This window comes from Protopterus annectens, chromosome 1.part0 (assembly GCF_019279795.1).
Source record: "Protopterus annectens isolate FY-2018-M chromosome 1.part0, PAN1.0, whole genome shotgun sequence".
In the NCBI taxonomy this organism is placed as follows: domain Eukaryota; kingdom Metazoa; phylum Chordata; order Ceratodontiformes; family Protopteridae; genus Protopterus; species Protopterus annectens.
Genome location: NC_056725.1, coordinates 1,138,378,764 through 1,138,397,818, shown reverse-complemented (window position 1 = coordinate 1,138,397,818; position 19,055 = coordinate 1,138,378,764). Strand labels below are relative to the sequence as shown.

At 40.8% G+C, this 19,055-nt stretch overlaps 1 protein-coding gene across 1 annotated transcript in view; it reads right to left on the bottom strand.

Annotated features, from left to right (window-relative positions):
* Positions 1-14,241: 14,241 nt before the first annotated feature.
* CCNC (cyclin C) overlaps positions 14,242-19,055 on the bottom strand; it is a 956,952-nt gene continuing 952,138 nt past the window's right edge. The window contains exon 12 of the mRNA XM_044065080.1: positions 14,242-16,086. Within this exon, the coding sequence (XP_043921015.1) occupies positions 16,032-16,086 (55 nt within the window). The 3' untranslated portion in view covers positions 14,242-16,031. The remainder of the gene's footprint in view (positions 16,087-19,055) is intronic.

Sequence of the window (19,055 nt, the reverse complement as noted above, 5' to 3'; positions counted from 1 at the left end):
TTTCCGGGTCTGCCCTAGGACTCTTAAAAAGATACTTATGAGCTTCTGGCACCCTATAGTACCCATCCGGTTTAACTGGGGCAGGAGGCAAAGAATCAGGATTCAGGGAAGCCTCTGCAAAAACATCTTCCACCACATTCAGAACAGGAGGTATAGCTAAAGGCCTATGCTGGGGTAAAAACAAGAATTCCCTAAGCCTCTTCCTAGAATCAGAGAAATCTTGGCCTTCCCATTTAAAATGCTCCCTCATGGAATGCAGAGTCTCTGAAAATGAAAAATCCTCAGGAGGAGAAGCTGAAGTAGAATCATCCACATCAGAATCAGAATAAGGAGGATACTCCTGCAAGTCTTCAGCCGAAGACTCAGAAGCCTCGAACAGTGCTCAAAACTCTCAAACTCAGGTTCCACCCTAGGCCTCTTATCAGGAGGGGCATAGAACCTCTAATCATAGTAATCAAATCCTCTGCCATTTTAAGCATATGTTTCTTAGGCAAAGACCCTGAAGCACTAGGAGAAACCCCACTGAAGCTAAACTTGGCCTGCCTCAAAGAAGCCTTGGAAACAGAAGGGAGGCTCTAACCACCTTAGGAAGAGAGGGAAGAACAGCCACCTGAGAAGCCCCTCAGCCTGGCCTACTTCCTGAGAGGATACATCCTGTAACAATAAAGTCTCTCCTGAGACTCCAAAGAAACACCTGGCAGAACCTCCTCCACTGAGCCTTCTAAAGAACCGGCGTCAGGGACTGTCGGTTCTTCCACTCTAGGCTTTGCTGCTTGTCCTTGCGCTTTTGGCGGCGGGCGCCGGAGCATCCGCATTTTATAATTACAACGCTTCCCAAAACTAACCTGGCACAGTCTAACCTTCTCTTAATAGTGCGTTTGTTAAATCTAGCACAAGAGCGGCATCCAACAACGCCGTGCTCAGGCCCTAAACAAGGTATACACAAAGTATGGTAATCCCTATGAGGTATCTGTTTCCCACAAGAAATACAGTTATTCACTTTTCTGACATCCGGTTAAATACTGAGGCAAGAAAAAACCAAAATATTCCCCAACGGGGTACTTAGCCAACTTTGATTCGGTCTGAAACTCTGACTTCAGAAACTTTCAGAACGCCAACCTGCACTCGCAAAATTGCTTCTGCATCGGACCATGCGGCAAAAAAGACTGGGGATATGACGTCGGTCATGCGCATTAGTACCCTGACGTACTGACGTCAGTCTAATGCGCCCTGACCGACATCAGCCATATACTTTGGTATTCGGGCCGACTGGACAGCAGACTACCCAATAGTTAGGACTGCAGCAATGTGGAATGAAGAACATCAAATAAGTACATCTGCTTTTGCAACACTGGCTAAATTTACAGAACTCTCATATGGGAATGTTTCCACTTGTATAGATTGTAAATAAACTGACAAGTTTTGAATTTTATTATAATCTTCAGCTTATTTATATGTATTTATTCATAAATGGTGACAGTGTACAATGATTTTTACTGTACTCTTGTAATTTTTCTTTTGTCTGAAAGGGTCAACAGACCAGTCCACCTTCCCAGTTATCAAATTGCAAAATAAAAACTCATGATTGTCGTCCGAGTTACAGTTCCTGTCTGTACCGCTTTGGTGCCTATGGAAAAGCCTTGCCACAACTGGCTGCTCACTAAATGGGCAATGTAAACCATCCGGTTCTGTGAAGACAGAGTCAGTGACATACCTATTCTGTCAGTCTCAGGATGTTCTGTTGCAATATCTGTGGCAGTGAGACAACAAAGGTAGAAATCCTCATCATTGCAGTGTAACTTATTAGGAAATGACAAAGTATTTATTCTGGCCTCAAGTGTTTGACAGTTAATCTTGTACACTGCTTCCTCCTCCTCTGGAAATCGGATGTATTATAAGCTTCTGTTGAAAAAAAAAAAAACACCCAAGCTAGCGGCTGGCAGTGAATCAGTATGTTAATAAATCATGCCTGCCCTGCAGAGCCATACTCTATTCACAGTTGCACTTTCTGAACACAAGCAGCATTACTAAAACACATCAATTCTATAAATAATCACGTGAGCCAAAAGAAATTGCACTTATGGATGTTACTTCATCTGCATCAGTGGTGTCGAAGGATGAAGGCATGCAGAAAGATTCCACTAGTCATAAGACTAGTATACATCTATGAACACCTAAGACAGACTGCTTGTACAGCTGAGTATCATCTAAGGAATGGAGAAGTTTAACACTGGAAACCTGTTTAAACATCCTTTATGAACAGATGCACATCCTATGGAACTTGACTGACTTTGAAAAATTAACTACATTCATGTTAAAAATGAAACAGTCTTCTGAAGTATTGTAAGAACTTTTTTTTTTTTAACATTTGCCGACTTTGTATAGTACCACTATCACAGAGACTGAATGTACCATCTGTGTACAGTGACATGACCATCTGCATAGAACCAAAACCTCCTTACCACAAATATGACAATTCTGTACTTACCATAATGATAGATGTGTTGTCTTTTTCCATTCTTTCTCAATATGTGGTTCTTGGATCTGATTTTGGTTCCAACCCTCGGCCACTCAAGCTTTTGGATCTGGTGCTCAGGCTAATCCCCTTACCAATAATCATTATACAGAGAATGAACTACCTCAGATAGAGTTTGCCCACAATAAGTTACAGACTGTAAAAGGGATGACCAGAAAGAAGCCACCTGACTCAAAACAAAACTAGTAAAGTCAATGAGGAAGAAATTTCCAGGAAGCCAAAGCCAGGTCAGGTAGGAACCTCTAGATGTGACCAAGAAAAAAAAAAAAAAAAGAGGAGAAATATAAAATTATATGGTATGGTATGGTGATTGGGGAGGGTTAGTTGAGGAAGGATGGAAACAGACAACATAGATCTATCATTATGGTAAGTACACAACTTTCATATATCAATTGTCTACCGACCTCACTGAATCCGCTTTCAGTATTGAGGAAGTGACAAATCCTATCCCTTGACAGACCCAAGATATGCATTGAGACAGCCAATGTGAGGGGGTGATTTTGGACACTTGTTTACCCGTTTTAGCAGCTGAAAATGAGACAAATCATTAGTCAGACATTCTAAAAGGTTTTGTTTCTGCCAAGTAAAACGTAACTGGCAATGAACATCTATAAGTAAATGTAGTGTGTATTCACCTTTGTTCAAAATTTTTGGGAACACTGGAAGATTTATAGACTAGTTAACCCATTACATCTGAGTGATGCCTCCAGGTGCATCTGCAGTTAACTCCTACTGATGCCTCTAGGCATCAAATATTGCTTGTTCATATTTGCATCAATAACCTAAAATATGCTATCCACAAGGTTTTAAAAGATTTCATCTTAAAGGTTGAACAATGGCAAACTTAATTGCATTAATATTTGACCTCTGTCTAGTGCAGATAAAGACACTGACTGTTTTTATATTAATTTATATAGATAACATTTTCATGTTTCTAAATATCTCAACAACCAAGTAACACAGACAGAGCTCCTTAGCCTCATTGGAAAGCTCTTAGCTAGGTGAATAAAATGCTGCTGGCAGGATGTGTGTAACTTGAGGGGTTGCTGAAATATTTTAGCTTGTTTACAAAATATTACAAATGTAATAGTTACTGTGACTTATAAAATTTTGTTTTAAGACCTAGAACCTAAATAATACTACCACTATAAAAATAGTTTGTGCTGAAGGATTTGCCATTTACACTTCTTTCATAATCCCTGTGTTTTCAAGACTCTCCAGAGATATGAACATTTGTTTGAAATGTAAGGACATGATTTGATTCTAACAAGAGGCTTAGGCTCCACCCACTGGAAGTTACAGTACAAACTTCCTGAGCTCCATTGGAGTGAATGAGTTAAAAGACAGTTCAGAAACTACCTTAAGAAGAAAAGGACTGGTCTTCAGTCACACTCACCCTGTGAAATATCAAATGAGACGGTGTCAAAGACAAAGCATGAAGTCCAGAAATTCTCATGGCAGAAGTGATGGAAACCAGAAATAAGGTTTCCCCGTGATAAAAATGTTAGATTAACTTTGGCAGCAGGTTTGAAAGGAGGGGCTGTTAATGCTTGTATCAACATAGTAATTCCCATGGTGGTACTGGATCTCTGCAAAGATCACAGCAAGGCCGGCCATCACAAACAAAAGTCTGCTCCACTAATATCAGATCGAGGGACCACTTTTGAGGGAGAAGGATTGATCTGCTCAACCTGTCCACAAAGATATTGGATTTCCCCCAAATGTGCACTGCAATCAAGAAGTGGTGAGAAGAAATAGCCCATTGCCACACCCTCATGACCTCTTGACACATCATTTAAGCTCTGGTTCCTCCCTACTTGCTGATGTACCAAACAACTGCCATGTTTGTCCATTTGGACAGATATCACACCAAAGGCGAGTTAGTCCTGAAATGCTTTCATCTCCAATACACTGATGTGTAGACTTGGCCTGTGTGGGACCATGTGCCTTGGACATTCTGTCCCAGGTAATGCCTCTCCCACCCAAAGTAGGAAGTGTCTGTTGTCACTGTAGGCTTGGGGGAATGAAGAATAAAGGGTCATCCTTGTAGTACATGAGGAGTCTCTAGCCACCAGTGTATGTGAGTTCTGCAAATTGCTGTCAGAAGACATGGGCTGTTCTCTGATTGACCACTGAGTCTCCAGTGTCCATTGAAGTACTCGCATATAGTATCTGCTCAGAGGGACTAAAGTGAGAGAAGCTGCTATGGAGCCCAAAAGTTGGAGAATCAACTTTGTTGGTGGCTTGTGATGGGATGAATCACTTTGGGCTTGTTGGTGAAAATGCAAACCTGTCTGGGGAAGCTTTGCTATTTGGATCTGTGTCCATGAAAGCTCCAATACATTCTATTGACTGCACTGGTTGTGGTTTGGATTCTTTTAGGTTCACTGTGATACCCAATTCTGTACACAGAGCAAGGAGTCTCTGGCTTGAATAGATTCTTTGTAGGTGCTATGAGCCAGTCATCCAGATATGGGTATACACAGAATCCCTGTAGTTGTATTCGAGCTGCCACTACTGCATGCATTTGGGAAACACCTGGAGGACTGTGGTGAGGCCAAAGGACAGAGCTCTAATCAGGAAATGACCAGTTCCCAGCTGAAAATGAAGATACTTCCTGGCGTGTCTGTCCATCTTTATATTGTAGTATGCGTACGGGAGATCTATCAAGCATATCCAGTTGTTTTTTTTTTTTCTCAAAAAAGGAAGAATAGACTGCAACATGACCATTCTTATTTTTTGTCTTACAGACTTGTTCAGGCGGCTTAGGTCTAGAATAGGCCTTAGTTCCCCATTTTAATTTGGTACTAAAAAGAATCGAGTAAATTCCACATCCACTCTGGTCTGGTGGAACCTCTTGGATGACTCAATTTCTTAGGAGCGTCCTTTACTTGGAAGCTGATGTTTCTCTTTAAGAGAGTGGGATATCAGGAAGTCTCTTTGGTGGAGAAGGGGAACTGTGAAAAGGAATGAGGCAGCCTCTGGTAATTACCATTTGCATCCATGGGTCTTGAGAGATTGATGTTCAGGTTGTTGGGTGTAAGGATAAGCACTCCCTTGACCACCTCCAGAGCATGGCAGTCAGACAACTGTTCAGGTGCACTGGAATGACTTCTCAGAGAAAGGTCCTCTGAGATCTTGATTCAGTGGACCAACTCTGCCCCTTGAATGGCATCCATTTTAAGAGTTTTTCCCTCTGCTTCAGGGGGGGACTCCCTTCAGAAGTGAATCCCTGTGATTTACAAAACCAATTTTCTTCCCTCTCTTTTGGTTTCTGGAGAAAGTATTTTGAGGGGCAGAGACTTTGACTTCTATGGAAGATAGGGATATGCCATTTTTCCCCTTGTCTGAAGATATTTTCTTTAAGTTTAGGACCAAAATGGCTCAATCCATCATAGGGGCTATTGATGAAGGATGTTTTGAAATGTTTTGCAGTCACACAGCCATGTCCAGGCATGCTTCCTGATGGTTACACCTGTGCTGGCTGCTCTAGACACACCCTCCTTGGCACGGGACATAAGGCACATACAGATGTTAGATAAAGACTGAAGGGTTGTCAAGTATGAATCAATAGATTTACTCATCTCCAGATAAGGTCCCTGGGAAATACTTGGCAATGTCCTTTGCAAAGTCCCTCTGGCAACTCTTGACGTGTTATGCAATTTACTGGTCTCACTGAAAAAGTAGCACAGGTTTATAAGTGCTTCCCAGATCTATCCAGTGCCTGATACTCCCTGTTCAGTGGATGGACAGAACTCTCCTCTGCGAGTTTCATCTTGGTGGCTGGGGCCACTGCCATAGAATCTATTGCAGGCTACTTACTACAATGGGGCCAGTCTTTCAGAGCAACCAAATATATGTCAGTATTTAAGGGATCGGATTGGTTGTTATTCTGGAAATTACGGGGTGAAAGTGGAAACAGTGAAAAACACCAAGCTCCCGGGGGTGCACATCTCAGATGACCAATCCTGGTCGACTCCTATTAGCCACATAAGGCACGACAAAGTCTGCACTTCCAACAGAAACTGAGGAAGGCAAACCTGTCTCAGCCAATCCTCAAAGCCTTCTACAGGGGGGCCAGAGAGCATCTTCTCAAACATCACAGTTTGGTATGGTAACTGCACAGCATTTGACCACAAGGCTCTCCTGAGGGTAGTGAGAATGGCAGAAAAAGTCAGTTTCCTCGCTGCCATCCATGGATGATCTTCATGAGACTTGGTATGTGGGAAGGGCTAGGAAGATAATGAACCATCCCACTCAGCCTGCTCACGCCTTACCTCAGGCAGGTAGTATCGCAGCTTATACTGCAAAACATCTAGACCGAACAGGAACTTATTCCCTCTATCCACAGGCTGCTGAACTTGAATGCCAGGCATGACCGTGATTAATTAGATCAATATGCCACTTGCTGTGAAGTATCAGCTACAGTAATCACTCTGGCAAATTGCTTCAATAGCTGGTACAGTTAAGCCTGATTTCTTATGCCATTTCTTCCCGAATGTGCAATAGTCAGGAGTGAGTTACCACTCCATACATGTGCAATATGAACATCAGAATATATTATACTTCAACTGAAGTGCAATACTCTAAGCAATCACAATGTGACATTATAGTCTTGCAATACCTACTAGTATAATACTGTAACATATTCCTGTCCAATTGTGGTCATCTATTGTGTTAATATTTTAATTATTACTGTATGTGCATTAGTCTCACTAATATTCAAACTGTGTGTTCATTGTTATGTCTTGCACAGGGACCAAAAGCTATGTAATTTTGTTCAGCTTGCACTGCTGTGTATATTTGATCGACAATAAAGTTTACTTTGACATTTTTTTTTGTGTCCAGTTCCTTCTACATCCATGAAGAGATTAGGTATATCATCCTGGAAGTGGAGACGACTACCCAAGACATAGATTGGCCAGAACCAAAAGCCTCAAGGAAGACTTTTTCTTCTGGAGTATGGGCTTGGGAAGACCAAACCATTTCTTGTCTAAGCAGTTCAAGGATTTTCCCAAACTGATGCATCCTCTAGGGTGATCTGGGGAAACCTTCTCCTTCATCAAAATCAATGTCAGGGGTATGAGACTCCTCAGGAGAATCCAAGTGTCTCCTTTTACATGTGTGCTTCCTGTGTACCTCCTCTCTAGACTGTTCAGGGGAGGACTTAGAAACTGACATGGTCTCTGTAATAACTGTCTTGAGGCTTCTGGGAAATGGCTGTCCTGAAGAGACAAAATACATAGGCTCCACACCCTGGGAGATCCAATGGGGAAAGGGTGTATCCAACTTTGAAGAGGTAGTTTTCTCTCTCCGTTGAGACAGCACTCTCGAAAACCTCGGTAAGCCTGATCTGGAGAGCTGCACCCTAGAAGCCCAAACTCCCAAAGGTGGCTCAATCCTGGATGCCATCTAACAAAGCCCAGAGGATGATGCCCCAGCAGAACTATCAAGTGCTGAGGCCCCTAAAGGGAAGACTGGAGCTGAGGATTTTGGATCCAATCCTGTTACACTCAACACTGACTTTATGATCGATATGGACAGATCCGACAGAGTTGTACCAGACCCAATCAGAAAAACTCAACGGAGTTGAGAAGGTGTGAACTATCTGCTCTGAAACAGATCTACCTCAGATGAAAAGGGGATATGGGTGCTCCAATCTGGAAGGTTGGATAGAAGGAGAAGGAATTACCAAAAGATGAGGGGAAGAAACAGCACCAATAGCCCTAAACATATCTTGGAGCTTATAAACAAAGACATAAGTAACCTCCAAACCCTGGACCCCACTCAGTTTGGGTTTGTAAAAGGTAGATCATGTCTACTAAACCTAATTGACTTCTTTGAAGCAGTCACTAGAGCTGTAGACGAGGGCAAGGTAGTGCACACAGCCTATCTTGACCTCGCCAAGGCTTTTGATACCATCCCCCACTCTGGAATTATAGATAAGCTCACTAAACTGGGCAAAAATCCCTAGGTCACAAGATGGGTGGCTCACTGACAGAACCCACACAGTAAAAGTAGCAGACTCCAAGTCTGACTTCAGACCAGTGACGAGTGGAGTACCACAGGGTTTCCTGTTCGGCATCTACTGCTCTGAAGTGCAGGTTGACACAAAGTCTTTGGCTAACAAAGTTCGCAGATGACTGCAAACTGGGAGCCATAACAGAACCACCTAATGATGTAGACATTCTACAAAAGGGCCTCACAGAGACAGATGTTTGGTGTCAAAGTCATGGCCCTCAAGCTCAATGCCAAGAAGTGCATTGTCATCCCCTTTGGGAAAAAACTCAGTACCCATGAACTACCACATAGGTGGTAGCTCGCTAAACACTGAAAGTGTGATAAGAGACCTCGGGACACAGGTGGATGTTAGTCTCTCCTTTAATAACCACATCGCCACAGTAGTCAGAAAATCCTTCTACGTGGCACACCATCACAAAGGGTTCTTCTCTAGAAAAAAAGAGGTCATTGTTCCTCTATACTCATCAGACCCATTATAGAGTACAATGCCCCATTTGGCATCTATCTCACAAGACATCTACAACAATTGGAAAGGCCACAGAAATACCTCACTAAGAGGATTACTGTCCTCAGACAGATGCCATATGCAGACAGTCTCAAAAAAACTTCAGCTCTACTCTGTTGCATATCATCTACCCAGAGACCATTTCTGCCTATGTCAAACCCAGAGCTGTTGGACATGCTACACAAAGAAATCCCAATCTCTCCGAACTACATGCTCCAGGGACCTAAATCTTGTCACTACAATAAACAAAACATGCTGGAGGGATAGATTCCTGTCCCAGAGACTTCCCATACTCTGGAACAAACTAGCCATTCATGGCAAGCAAAGCTCCTCATTGGCCCTCTAAAAAAATCTTGATGACTGGATGGGAAATAGAAAATTCACCCCGGGATTACTTCTGCGGTACTGCTTGACAGGGGCACAGGAAAATAATTTTCTTGGGTGGCGAAAGCCAGGGAGCCTTTTTGGCGAGGCCAATAGCCTAGTACCTACCTATGAATAGAGGTCAGAGCCAGAAGGACCCCAGCTGCATCTGGGTATGGAGACATTTCATCATCTTATTCACATCAGCTTTGATCAGACTTCTGGAGGACCTAACTGATAATGTAGAGGAAGGTGGCCAGGAGTAGTAACATGGCTTCTCTTGTAAAATTGGAAAGATGAGTCAGTGTGAAACAGGTTCCTTTGAAAGCCTTGGTGGTGTATGGGATGAGACTATTATTGGATCCAAGAGGGTTTTTGCTCAGAAGGTTTTAAAATTTTTGGTGCTGCAGCCAAATGTGTCCAGTCTGGAGGCCTCTATTTTGAGGTTTTAGTTTTATCCTTCTTTGGATGCTTTTGGCTATCTTTGTTTCTGTCTGATGGCTTCTTCATTGAAGTAGTAGAAGTAGAAGTAATAGCTGTAATCTTTCCTGATCCAGGAGATTTGTCAGAAGCAAATGCCTGAAGGAGCCACTTCAAAATTAGTTTGTTCCTCCTTTTTATAATGGTCTGCTGACTAAAAGCCTCCCAAATGGAGCAGGCAGTGTCCAAAGTGCAATGGGCCTAGACAATACACGCACTTGCCATGTGCATCCAAGTTAGGAAGCCTGTACGAGCAGGCTGCACATTTTTTTTAAACTTGAAGGTTTCTGTGCCATTTTCCAAAAAAGGAGGAAAAGAATTAATGAACAAGGGAAAGATTTTTTTTTTGTAAATATAAATGGTGTAAGGTAGAGATACTACAAAAATACTAGTAATTAACAGTAATATTATTACTATAATTATAAAAAATTATAGTAATATAAAAAAGGTCTAGAAATTGTAAAATAAATTCTCTCTCCCTATCAAAGGACAACAACAGGTAAAGGGGAGTTGAGAATGAAGTAAAAGGAAAGAAAGGAGAGCACATATGTAGTTTGAAAGTCCTGAGAACTCAAAATCTTTCTAGTGCTAATGGTGGCAAATGAGCCAGAGACTCCCCAGACTCTGGAATAGACTGCCCATACATGTCAAGCACAGCACCTCTTTGGCCCTCTTCAAAAGGAACCTTGATGATTGGATGGGAGAAAGGAAATTCACCCCGGGGATCACATCAGTCACCCTGCTAGGCAGGGGTCCAGGGAAGTAAATAGTGTGGGAAGAAATAGCCAGGGAATTGTTATGGCTAGACTTGTATAGGCCCTAGGGCCGATAGCCTAGTACCAACCTATGATCCTATGAATCTATGAGCTCTGGGATAACTTGTTCTCTGTACGGAAAATAAGGGTTTAAAAAAAAAAAAAAAAAAAAATAATGGAACCTGAGCACTGCATTGAGTGTAGCCGAAGTCAGATTTATGACTCATGCTGAGGAATGGATGTAAGACCACATCAGATTATAGGTTATCTTTCTGATGAATACCACAAGTCATATGTTGCATGCATGCAAGCATGCGTGTATTTCAAAATGCAGGAAAATGCAAGTTATCACTGTATATCTCTGTGATGTAACCATGCACTAGCATAATGCACTTAAAAAGTCAGTATAATATTGCAAATGACCTACTAAAACGTTTCTATAAAATACTGAAAATACCTAGAAGAATTACAGCTTTTACTAAGTCACTAGTAACAAAAAATTTATTTCTGCCACTGTCAGTAAGTAACTAATTTCCCAAAACTACATGACTTCCGCGGTGGTGCAGCAGTAACATTGTTGCCTCACAGCAAGAGGTTCTCCCGTTCGATTCTCGGCTGGAGTGCGGGGACTGCCTTCTGTGTGGAGTCTGCATGTCCTCCCTGCAGTTGGGTGGGCGTTTGAAAGACATGCGTAAATGGGCGTGCCTTCGTTAAAGGTTGGATGTCAAGCTGGCACCTCAGCGTTTGTGAAAATCTACTGCCAATCATTAGCGGACCGGAGTTCCGCTGTGGCGACCCCTGACCGGGAAAAGCCGAAAGACAACAAGATGTTCAGAAACCCAAGAATTCAGTCATGATGTATGGCTTAAATAACAGATTTTTAAAAATTCACGTGTTCTGTTTTAAGAAAAAAGGTAAAGAAAATGAACTGCAACTCTCAGCTACTCCAAGGAAAGTGGAAAGATGCACCTAATTCTGAAAACTAGCAGACTGACTGATAAAGACTAAAATCTTATCTTAAGATGTAGACCACTAGATGAAGCAGTTAATTAAGGCTTTGGAGGAGGAACAGTGACAACTGATGGTCCTAGAATGGTTATTTGGCTACCAAGCTGTGTATATGGTAGCCTTCATTATTGGTGTATGGGACTGTGTACTCATACTGCAGGGTGAGGGATAGGACCAACAAATACATCCTTATTGCTGGGATGCTGGTGTGAGCACAAATCACCTTCTTGGCTGCTAGAATTATATCCCTCCAACATAGCTCTCGCACAATGTAAAACAAGGGTCAAGTCTGATTACAAACGCCTGATGTTCAGTACACAAGAGGATGAAAGCACACCAAAAAATATACAAAACAGCTAATCTCTAAGTAACACACACTTAATAAAGCATATATGAAACACCACATCTGGGGCGGCCGTGGTGGTAAAGTGGTTAGCATTGCCATCTCACAGCAAGAGGTTCTCCAGTTCGATTCTTGGCTGGGGTGCCTTCTGTGCGGAGTCTGCATGTCCTCCCTGTGGTCATGTGGGTTTCCTCCCACATCCCAAAGACAAGCTGTAGGTGGATTGGACACACTAAATTGGCCCTAGGCGTGGGTGTGTGCGTGTGTGTGCCTTCTGTGGAAGGTTGGGCGCCGGGCTAGCAACTTGACAACGTAAAACTCCACTGCCAATCATGAGCGGACAGGTGATCTGCTGTGGCGACCCCTAACCGGGAAAAAGCCGAAAGAAGAAGATATGAAACACCACATTTACTTATTTCACAAAACTGTACAGAATCCAGACGTTCATTTCTTTACTTTCTGCATGACCTTTTTGGCATAGCATTTCATTCAGCAATAACAGATTGTTGCTCAGCTGTAATCCTATTTGACAATGCCTGGACCTTACTTGTAGTGAATTTTGTGGGCTTTAGAAAAGCTGAGGTACTGTAACTTGGCTGGGTGTGACACGTCAACATAGCTCCATTTCAGAGGTAGGATAGGATAAACAGTAGTGCCTCTTCTGAATATTTGGTTGCAGTGGAGTTTCCAGACTGAGTAATATTAAAACTAGGTTATTGGATTGAGCTGCTGTTTTCTGGACAGTCTGGAAAAATACATAATATAACTTCCACACAAACCAACTACACCATCTGTGTAATGTGACAAACATTTGCATATAACCAAAAACCTCTCTTCCACGAATCGTACTTAGGTGGCAACATTACTAGTGACTTAGTAAACTGGAATGAACTGCCAGATTCTGCTTTTCTCAGTCCATAAAATAGAATTATATCACAATATTTTTATATATAATAAAGTTTAGGAAAAAAGAAGATAAAGCGAGATATCTTCTACATACTGTAGTCATGCAAAATTGAAACTGGGGTGGGAGTTCTTTTAAACCACTTTAATCTTCCCAATTTTATAACCAGGCTAGGCAGATTACTAGACTATGGCTACTTAGCTGAATTTGTACAGAATCATCTACGTGTCTTTACATGTAAAGTGTTAATTTTTACATGCTCTTCTCCGCCTTCAAAGACATCTCAATGTTTTACCAAATTCTTACGGAAAACACAAACAAATACAAAGATGGCATGCATGTAAATCAAAGATTACTGTAATCCATGCAACTGCTTACAAATTGGATTTGCAATTACCATACTGGAGGCCCAAAACAAATGTATTAATGTAACAAAAAATCAAACCGAAAGAGTACCCTGCAAACAGCTAAAATGCTTAGGCATATATATATATTTTTTTAATTAAGCAGTATTATAAAGATTATGACTCTGCCTCCTAGCTGGAAATGGACAAAGAATTACCTGCAAAGCCTGTGAACTCCATGGAATACAGGGAGACAGCTCTGATTAAATACCAGTCATCTGGGTGCTCGTCAGTGGATTCTGTGTTGAAGGAACTGAATAAACTGGGAAAGGAATGGAGGAATTATATCCACTCATTCTGCTTCAGGCTGAGTACCTTGGGAGAAACTGGAGAACCTATGGGGATAAGTGACTGACAGAACGGTGTTATACCCACTGCATGCTATCTCCAAGGAACATGAAAAGGGTATGTAGAGGGAGTTAGGGGAATGAGCTAGTTAATTCAGTGTGGCTGGTGAAAGATGGGTGGTCAAGGTGTGAAGGTGTGAAATCAAAATCCTGCTCAAAAATGTGGCGTTTATGTTGCCTCGGTAATACTTTCTATTGTAAGAGTTCTCCCAGCTCTGACCAAAACATTAATGCATACTACAAAACCCCACAACCCTTCCTTCCTATGCAGGAGAACTGTTTACAGGGTATATGACAGAGGATATCCTCTGACAACTGAATAATTTCTGAACCCTAGTCAATAACAGTGCTGACAAACACCACACAGCTGTTTCACAGACCAGCTGTATTGTATTAAGCAATAACAATATCCCACCAGAAATCTAATGGTTAAATCCAATGTCAAGTACACTTTATGAAAATATTTTTTGCTCAGATATGTGAATAAGTACTATTTATATAAACCATTTACTTAGCAATGCATTCGATCTTCTGAATGCTCGACAGGCAGCAATTACCAAAGAAAACAAAACACATTTTATTTTCAATGGGCTTTTTATTAGCCTCTGAATTTATTTAAACATAAGTTGCTCAAAGAAAAAAACTAAAATGTTACACAGTTTTTGGCTTGGGACTTTTATCAGAGTAATGTCTCATTTTGGTTAAGATGGTTGAAAGAAACAAAATTTCAAAAAGGAAAGATATACAAGAAACAAAGACGTACTGTTTAATTAGTGGAAGAATAAGAAAAGGACAGCAAAACACCAACCAAAATAACCATTAACAATTATAATCACAAGAACTGTGAAGCAGTGGATAATGAGCAACATGAAGTTGTCATTCACAATAAACAAAGTCAAATTAAAAAAAAAAGAAAATCTGCATGGATTTTCAAGCAAACTGTGCTAATTTTTACCCATTGTGCGGTTTACACATTCTACTGCTTTCTAGCTGTGCAGAACAGGATCATTTTGGGGTGTATTTGCATGTCTATTAAGTATGTGCACAAAGTTAACACCTTCAGAATTTATACACTCTTCAGAGGACATGGGCTGGCACATTAACATGGCTAAAGCCTGTTTCTATAGTTACTGTGGTCCATCTCAACTGCAAGACTATCTGCAACCAAGAAGTCAAGAGACAAAAATATTACAGTACTGTACAATAAGGGAAACTTTAGGCTCCTTTCAGAAAACTTACTGTAATCATGCTTCTGATGATTTTCTTCAAATTCTCTTGTAGATCCTAATTTTGTATCCCATACTCATTAAAACATGCCAGGCATACAACTATTTAACAGACATCCACCAAATAAGTAGCAAGACTAAAACACTGCCACAAATTCCACCACTGTGCTGTCCTTCACAGGAGTTTAACATTTAGGCTAGAGAGCCATGTTATGTCACCTATCCTGCTTTCAACGTTTTCCTTAGTCTTGCACAGCCACTTCTAAAAGACAGAATCCATTAATTGATAAATATTTATCACTGCACTGAAATGAGATTTAAATTCTGATCTGAAATACGATGTGGTTTCAGAATCCAATCTTCACTGAATGAAAAGAGTTCAGTGCAACAGTAGCCATCACTGTAAAGCCCTCCCCTTTTTTTTTCTGTACTCAGCAGCAATTAACAATAGGATAGCATGATAGATGCAGTTTATTTCTTGGAATAGTTTATTCAAGTCATCAGGTTTAGCACCATTTTGCACTAACTGCTGTCTCTATGACACAGCAAAAAATAACTCTGACAAAACCAGGTTCAGAGTTCCAAGCAACATCATCCTCCAACAAACAACATACACACTGTTCACTAATGCAATCATTTTGTATATTTTAAAGCAATGATGGCCTCAGAGCCCTGTGCTCATAAATGTGATTTTGTATATCTTGTGCATCTTACAAGTAGCTCCTTCAAACCATCACTACTAGCTAAGGCTTACTAACAATTTCATTATTTGCAGACGCTGTTACATTAAAGATGTTTATAAGTGGATTTTAACTATTCACACTTTTTCAGAGAACATTCAAAACTCTTCTATGAAAAGTATCATGAGAATGTAAAACTGTGTTGCTTCTTTACGAAGAATGTACTTCCACTTTCTCCATGGATTCTCCAAAGAAAATTTTCACTTAAGGTTAAAATGTTCATATTTCATTTTTCAGTTTTAATGTAACAACAACAACAACAAAAAGTATCATCCAGGAAAAGGTTTATCACTGTTTTCATCCGTGTTCTTTTACATATTTGCTTCATTCCACTTATTTGTGGGATAAATAGCCACGGTACCATCAGAATCTATCCAAATAACTCGTCTTGTAGTGGTCTCATGACTGACCATAGGAAGAATTCTGACTTCCATTTGGACCTTGCTCACCTTCACTGTTCGAGAAAGAAAACAAAAGTCAATACTCAAGTACAAATACGTTTCCAGTCTGCAATTGTACTTGCTATTCTACAAGTATGAAAAATGGCTTTTTAGAGTTCACAGCAACCAGCACTAATGTGACACCATTAGTTAATGATCTGTCAAACTACTCTTCCACATTGATTTATTCTACTTAAAAAGGGTAATTTTTAAAAATACATTTTCCACAAGATTTAGATAATTCTAATAAATATACTCACTGCAGTTAAAACAGGAAGGCGTTTTATGTCCCATATTCCCCACATTCCAATAAATATACATTTCTTTAACTACTTTAGAGAAAGAAGAGTTGTGTACAATCTTATAACCATAGATGTCCCTTCTTTTCTATATGTTGCAGTATTCATAACATGAGGGAATCTGCCCCTGGCTGACTCGTACAGTGGATATAAAAAGTGTACACATCCCTGTTAAAATGCCAGGTTTTTGTGATATAAAAAAAAATGAGACCACAATAAATCATTTAAAAACTTTTCCCACCTTTAATGTCACCTATAACCTGTACAATTCAATTGAAAAATAAATCTGCTGGGGGGAAAATATAAAAAAACTACAATTAGCTGGTTGCATAAGTGTGCACACCCTTAAACTAATACTTTGTCGAAGCACCTTTTGATTTAACTACAGTATTCAGTCTTCTTGACTACACACCTGCCATCAAAGAAACAGACTCTGATTAACCTGAAATAAAGTTCAGCTGTCCTAGTACGATTTTCCTGACATTTACTCAGTTGCCTCCGATAGCCAAAGCCATGGTTCGCAGAGAGCTTACAAAGCATCAAAGGGATCTCATTGTTGAAAGGCATCTGTTGGGAGAAGGGTACAAAAAAATTTCCACAGCATTGGATATACCATGGAACAGTGAAGACAGCCATCAAAAAGTGGAGAAAATATGGGACAACAGTGACATTGCAAAGAACTGGATGTCCCCCCAAAATTGATGAAAAGACGAGACGAAAACTGGTTAGGGAGACTGCCAAGAGATTTACATCAACAATGAAGGAGCTACAGGAATTTCTGGCAAGTACTATTTGTGTACTACATGTGACAACAATCTCCCATATTCTTCATATGTCTGGACTATGGGGTAGGGTTGCAATATGGAAGCCTTTTCTTACACAGAAAAACATCCAGGCCCAGCTAAACTTTGCAAAACAACACATCAAGTCTCCCAAAAGCATGTGGGAAAATGTGTTATGGTCTAATGAAACAAAGGTTGAACTTTGTGGCCACAACTCCAAATGGTACATTTGGTGCAAAAACACATCACCAAAAGAATACCATCCACAAGGTGAAGCATGGTTGTGGCAAAATCATGCTTTAGGGTTGCTTTTCTTCAGCTGGAACTTGGGCATTAGTCAAGGTGGAGGGAATTATGAACAGTTCCAAATATCAGTCACTTTTGGCGCATCATCTTCAGGCATCTGCTAGAAAGCTGAAGATGAAGAGAATTTCACCTTTCAACACAATGACCCCAAGCATGCATCCCAATCAACAAAAGAATGGCTTCATCAGAAGAAAATTTAAGTTCTGGAATGGCCCAGCCAGAGCAAAGACCTAAATCCAATAGAAAATCTGTGGGGTGACATGAAGAGGGCGCTGCATAAGAGATGCCCTCGCAGTCTGACAGATTTAGAGTGCTTTTGCAAGGAAGAGTGGGCAAATATTGCCAAGTCAAGACGTGCCCATACTGATAGACTCCTACCCCAGAAGACTGAATGCTGTAATTAAATCAAAAGGTGCTTCAACAAAGTATTAATTTAAGGGTGTGCACACTTATGCAACCAGCTTATGTAAGTTTTTTATTTTTTATATTTTTCCCCTAACAGATTTGTTTTTCAATTGAATTGTTCAGGTTATAGGTCACATTAAAAGTGGGAAAAGTTTTGAAATGATTTATTGTGGTTTCATTTTTTATAAAAAAAACTGGCATTTTAACAGGGGTGTGTACAATGTCCGGCCAGTATACAAAAGTCTCAGTGCTAGTGTAAGGTGCTTGCGATACCACACATCAGCTACCAACCCTTGAGAGACATCTGAAAGAAGCTGGATAGCAGCCAAATTAGACCAGAGGTTTTTGGCCTTTTTCTTGGCCAACAGCTGACCTTCGGGACAGGAAGGCTCCTCCATAGTACTTTGCTCAAACAACTTTCAATGTTAGTTTTCTAGGTAAATAGACAAGATGGAGCGACAACTACGAAGAGTCCTGGGGGCAAACGCTTGACAAAAGAAACACAGAGTATGGTCATGAGAAGCATTCAAACAGAAGGCAAACTGTTTGTGACTATATTTATGGGGAATATGCCTCCCACACTGACATTTTTCCTTTCTGGATGACATGAAAATAGGAGAGAGATAAAGAACCCCAATGGGGCACTTATCTGAAAACAGCTCTGTAACCCACACAGAGGAAGAATGTTCACACCGATGTTCAGTGACGGCATTCAGACTGGAAGCAAAGTAGTTCTGAGGTGTGTGCATCTGTACATTACCTTTATGCCCTATACCTTGAGCAAGGAGCATGTGTGACATACAATGCCTGTCAACTCTAAAGGCTTTGGTATACTGGCTGGACGTTGTGCTATTCTTGACAGGAGATCCCTTCTGTAAGGAATACTGCAACAATGATAATGAAGGACATCAAATGGCACTGAATGGGAGCTGGTTATGCTGTTGGCACCAACAAGAAAACTTTTCAGTTGGTGATGAGTTTTTTTCTCTATTTAGTATCGGGCTTTCTTGCCTTCAATAGTACCTGCTGCATGTCCTCAATAAACAGCTGCCCAAAGGGAATTAAGACCCTATCATCCAGGCAGTCAACTGAAGCGAATTGGCATTGGGATGTATCAAACACTCCTGTTCTTGTTCGAGTAGATCTTGTCTGCAAGGATGCTTATGGTAATTGCCAATGGCCATTTCCAAA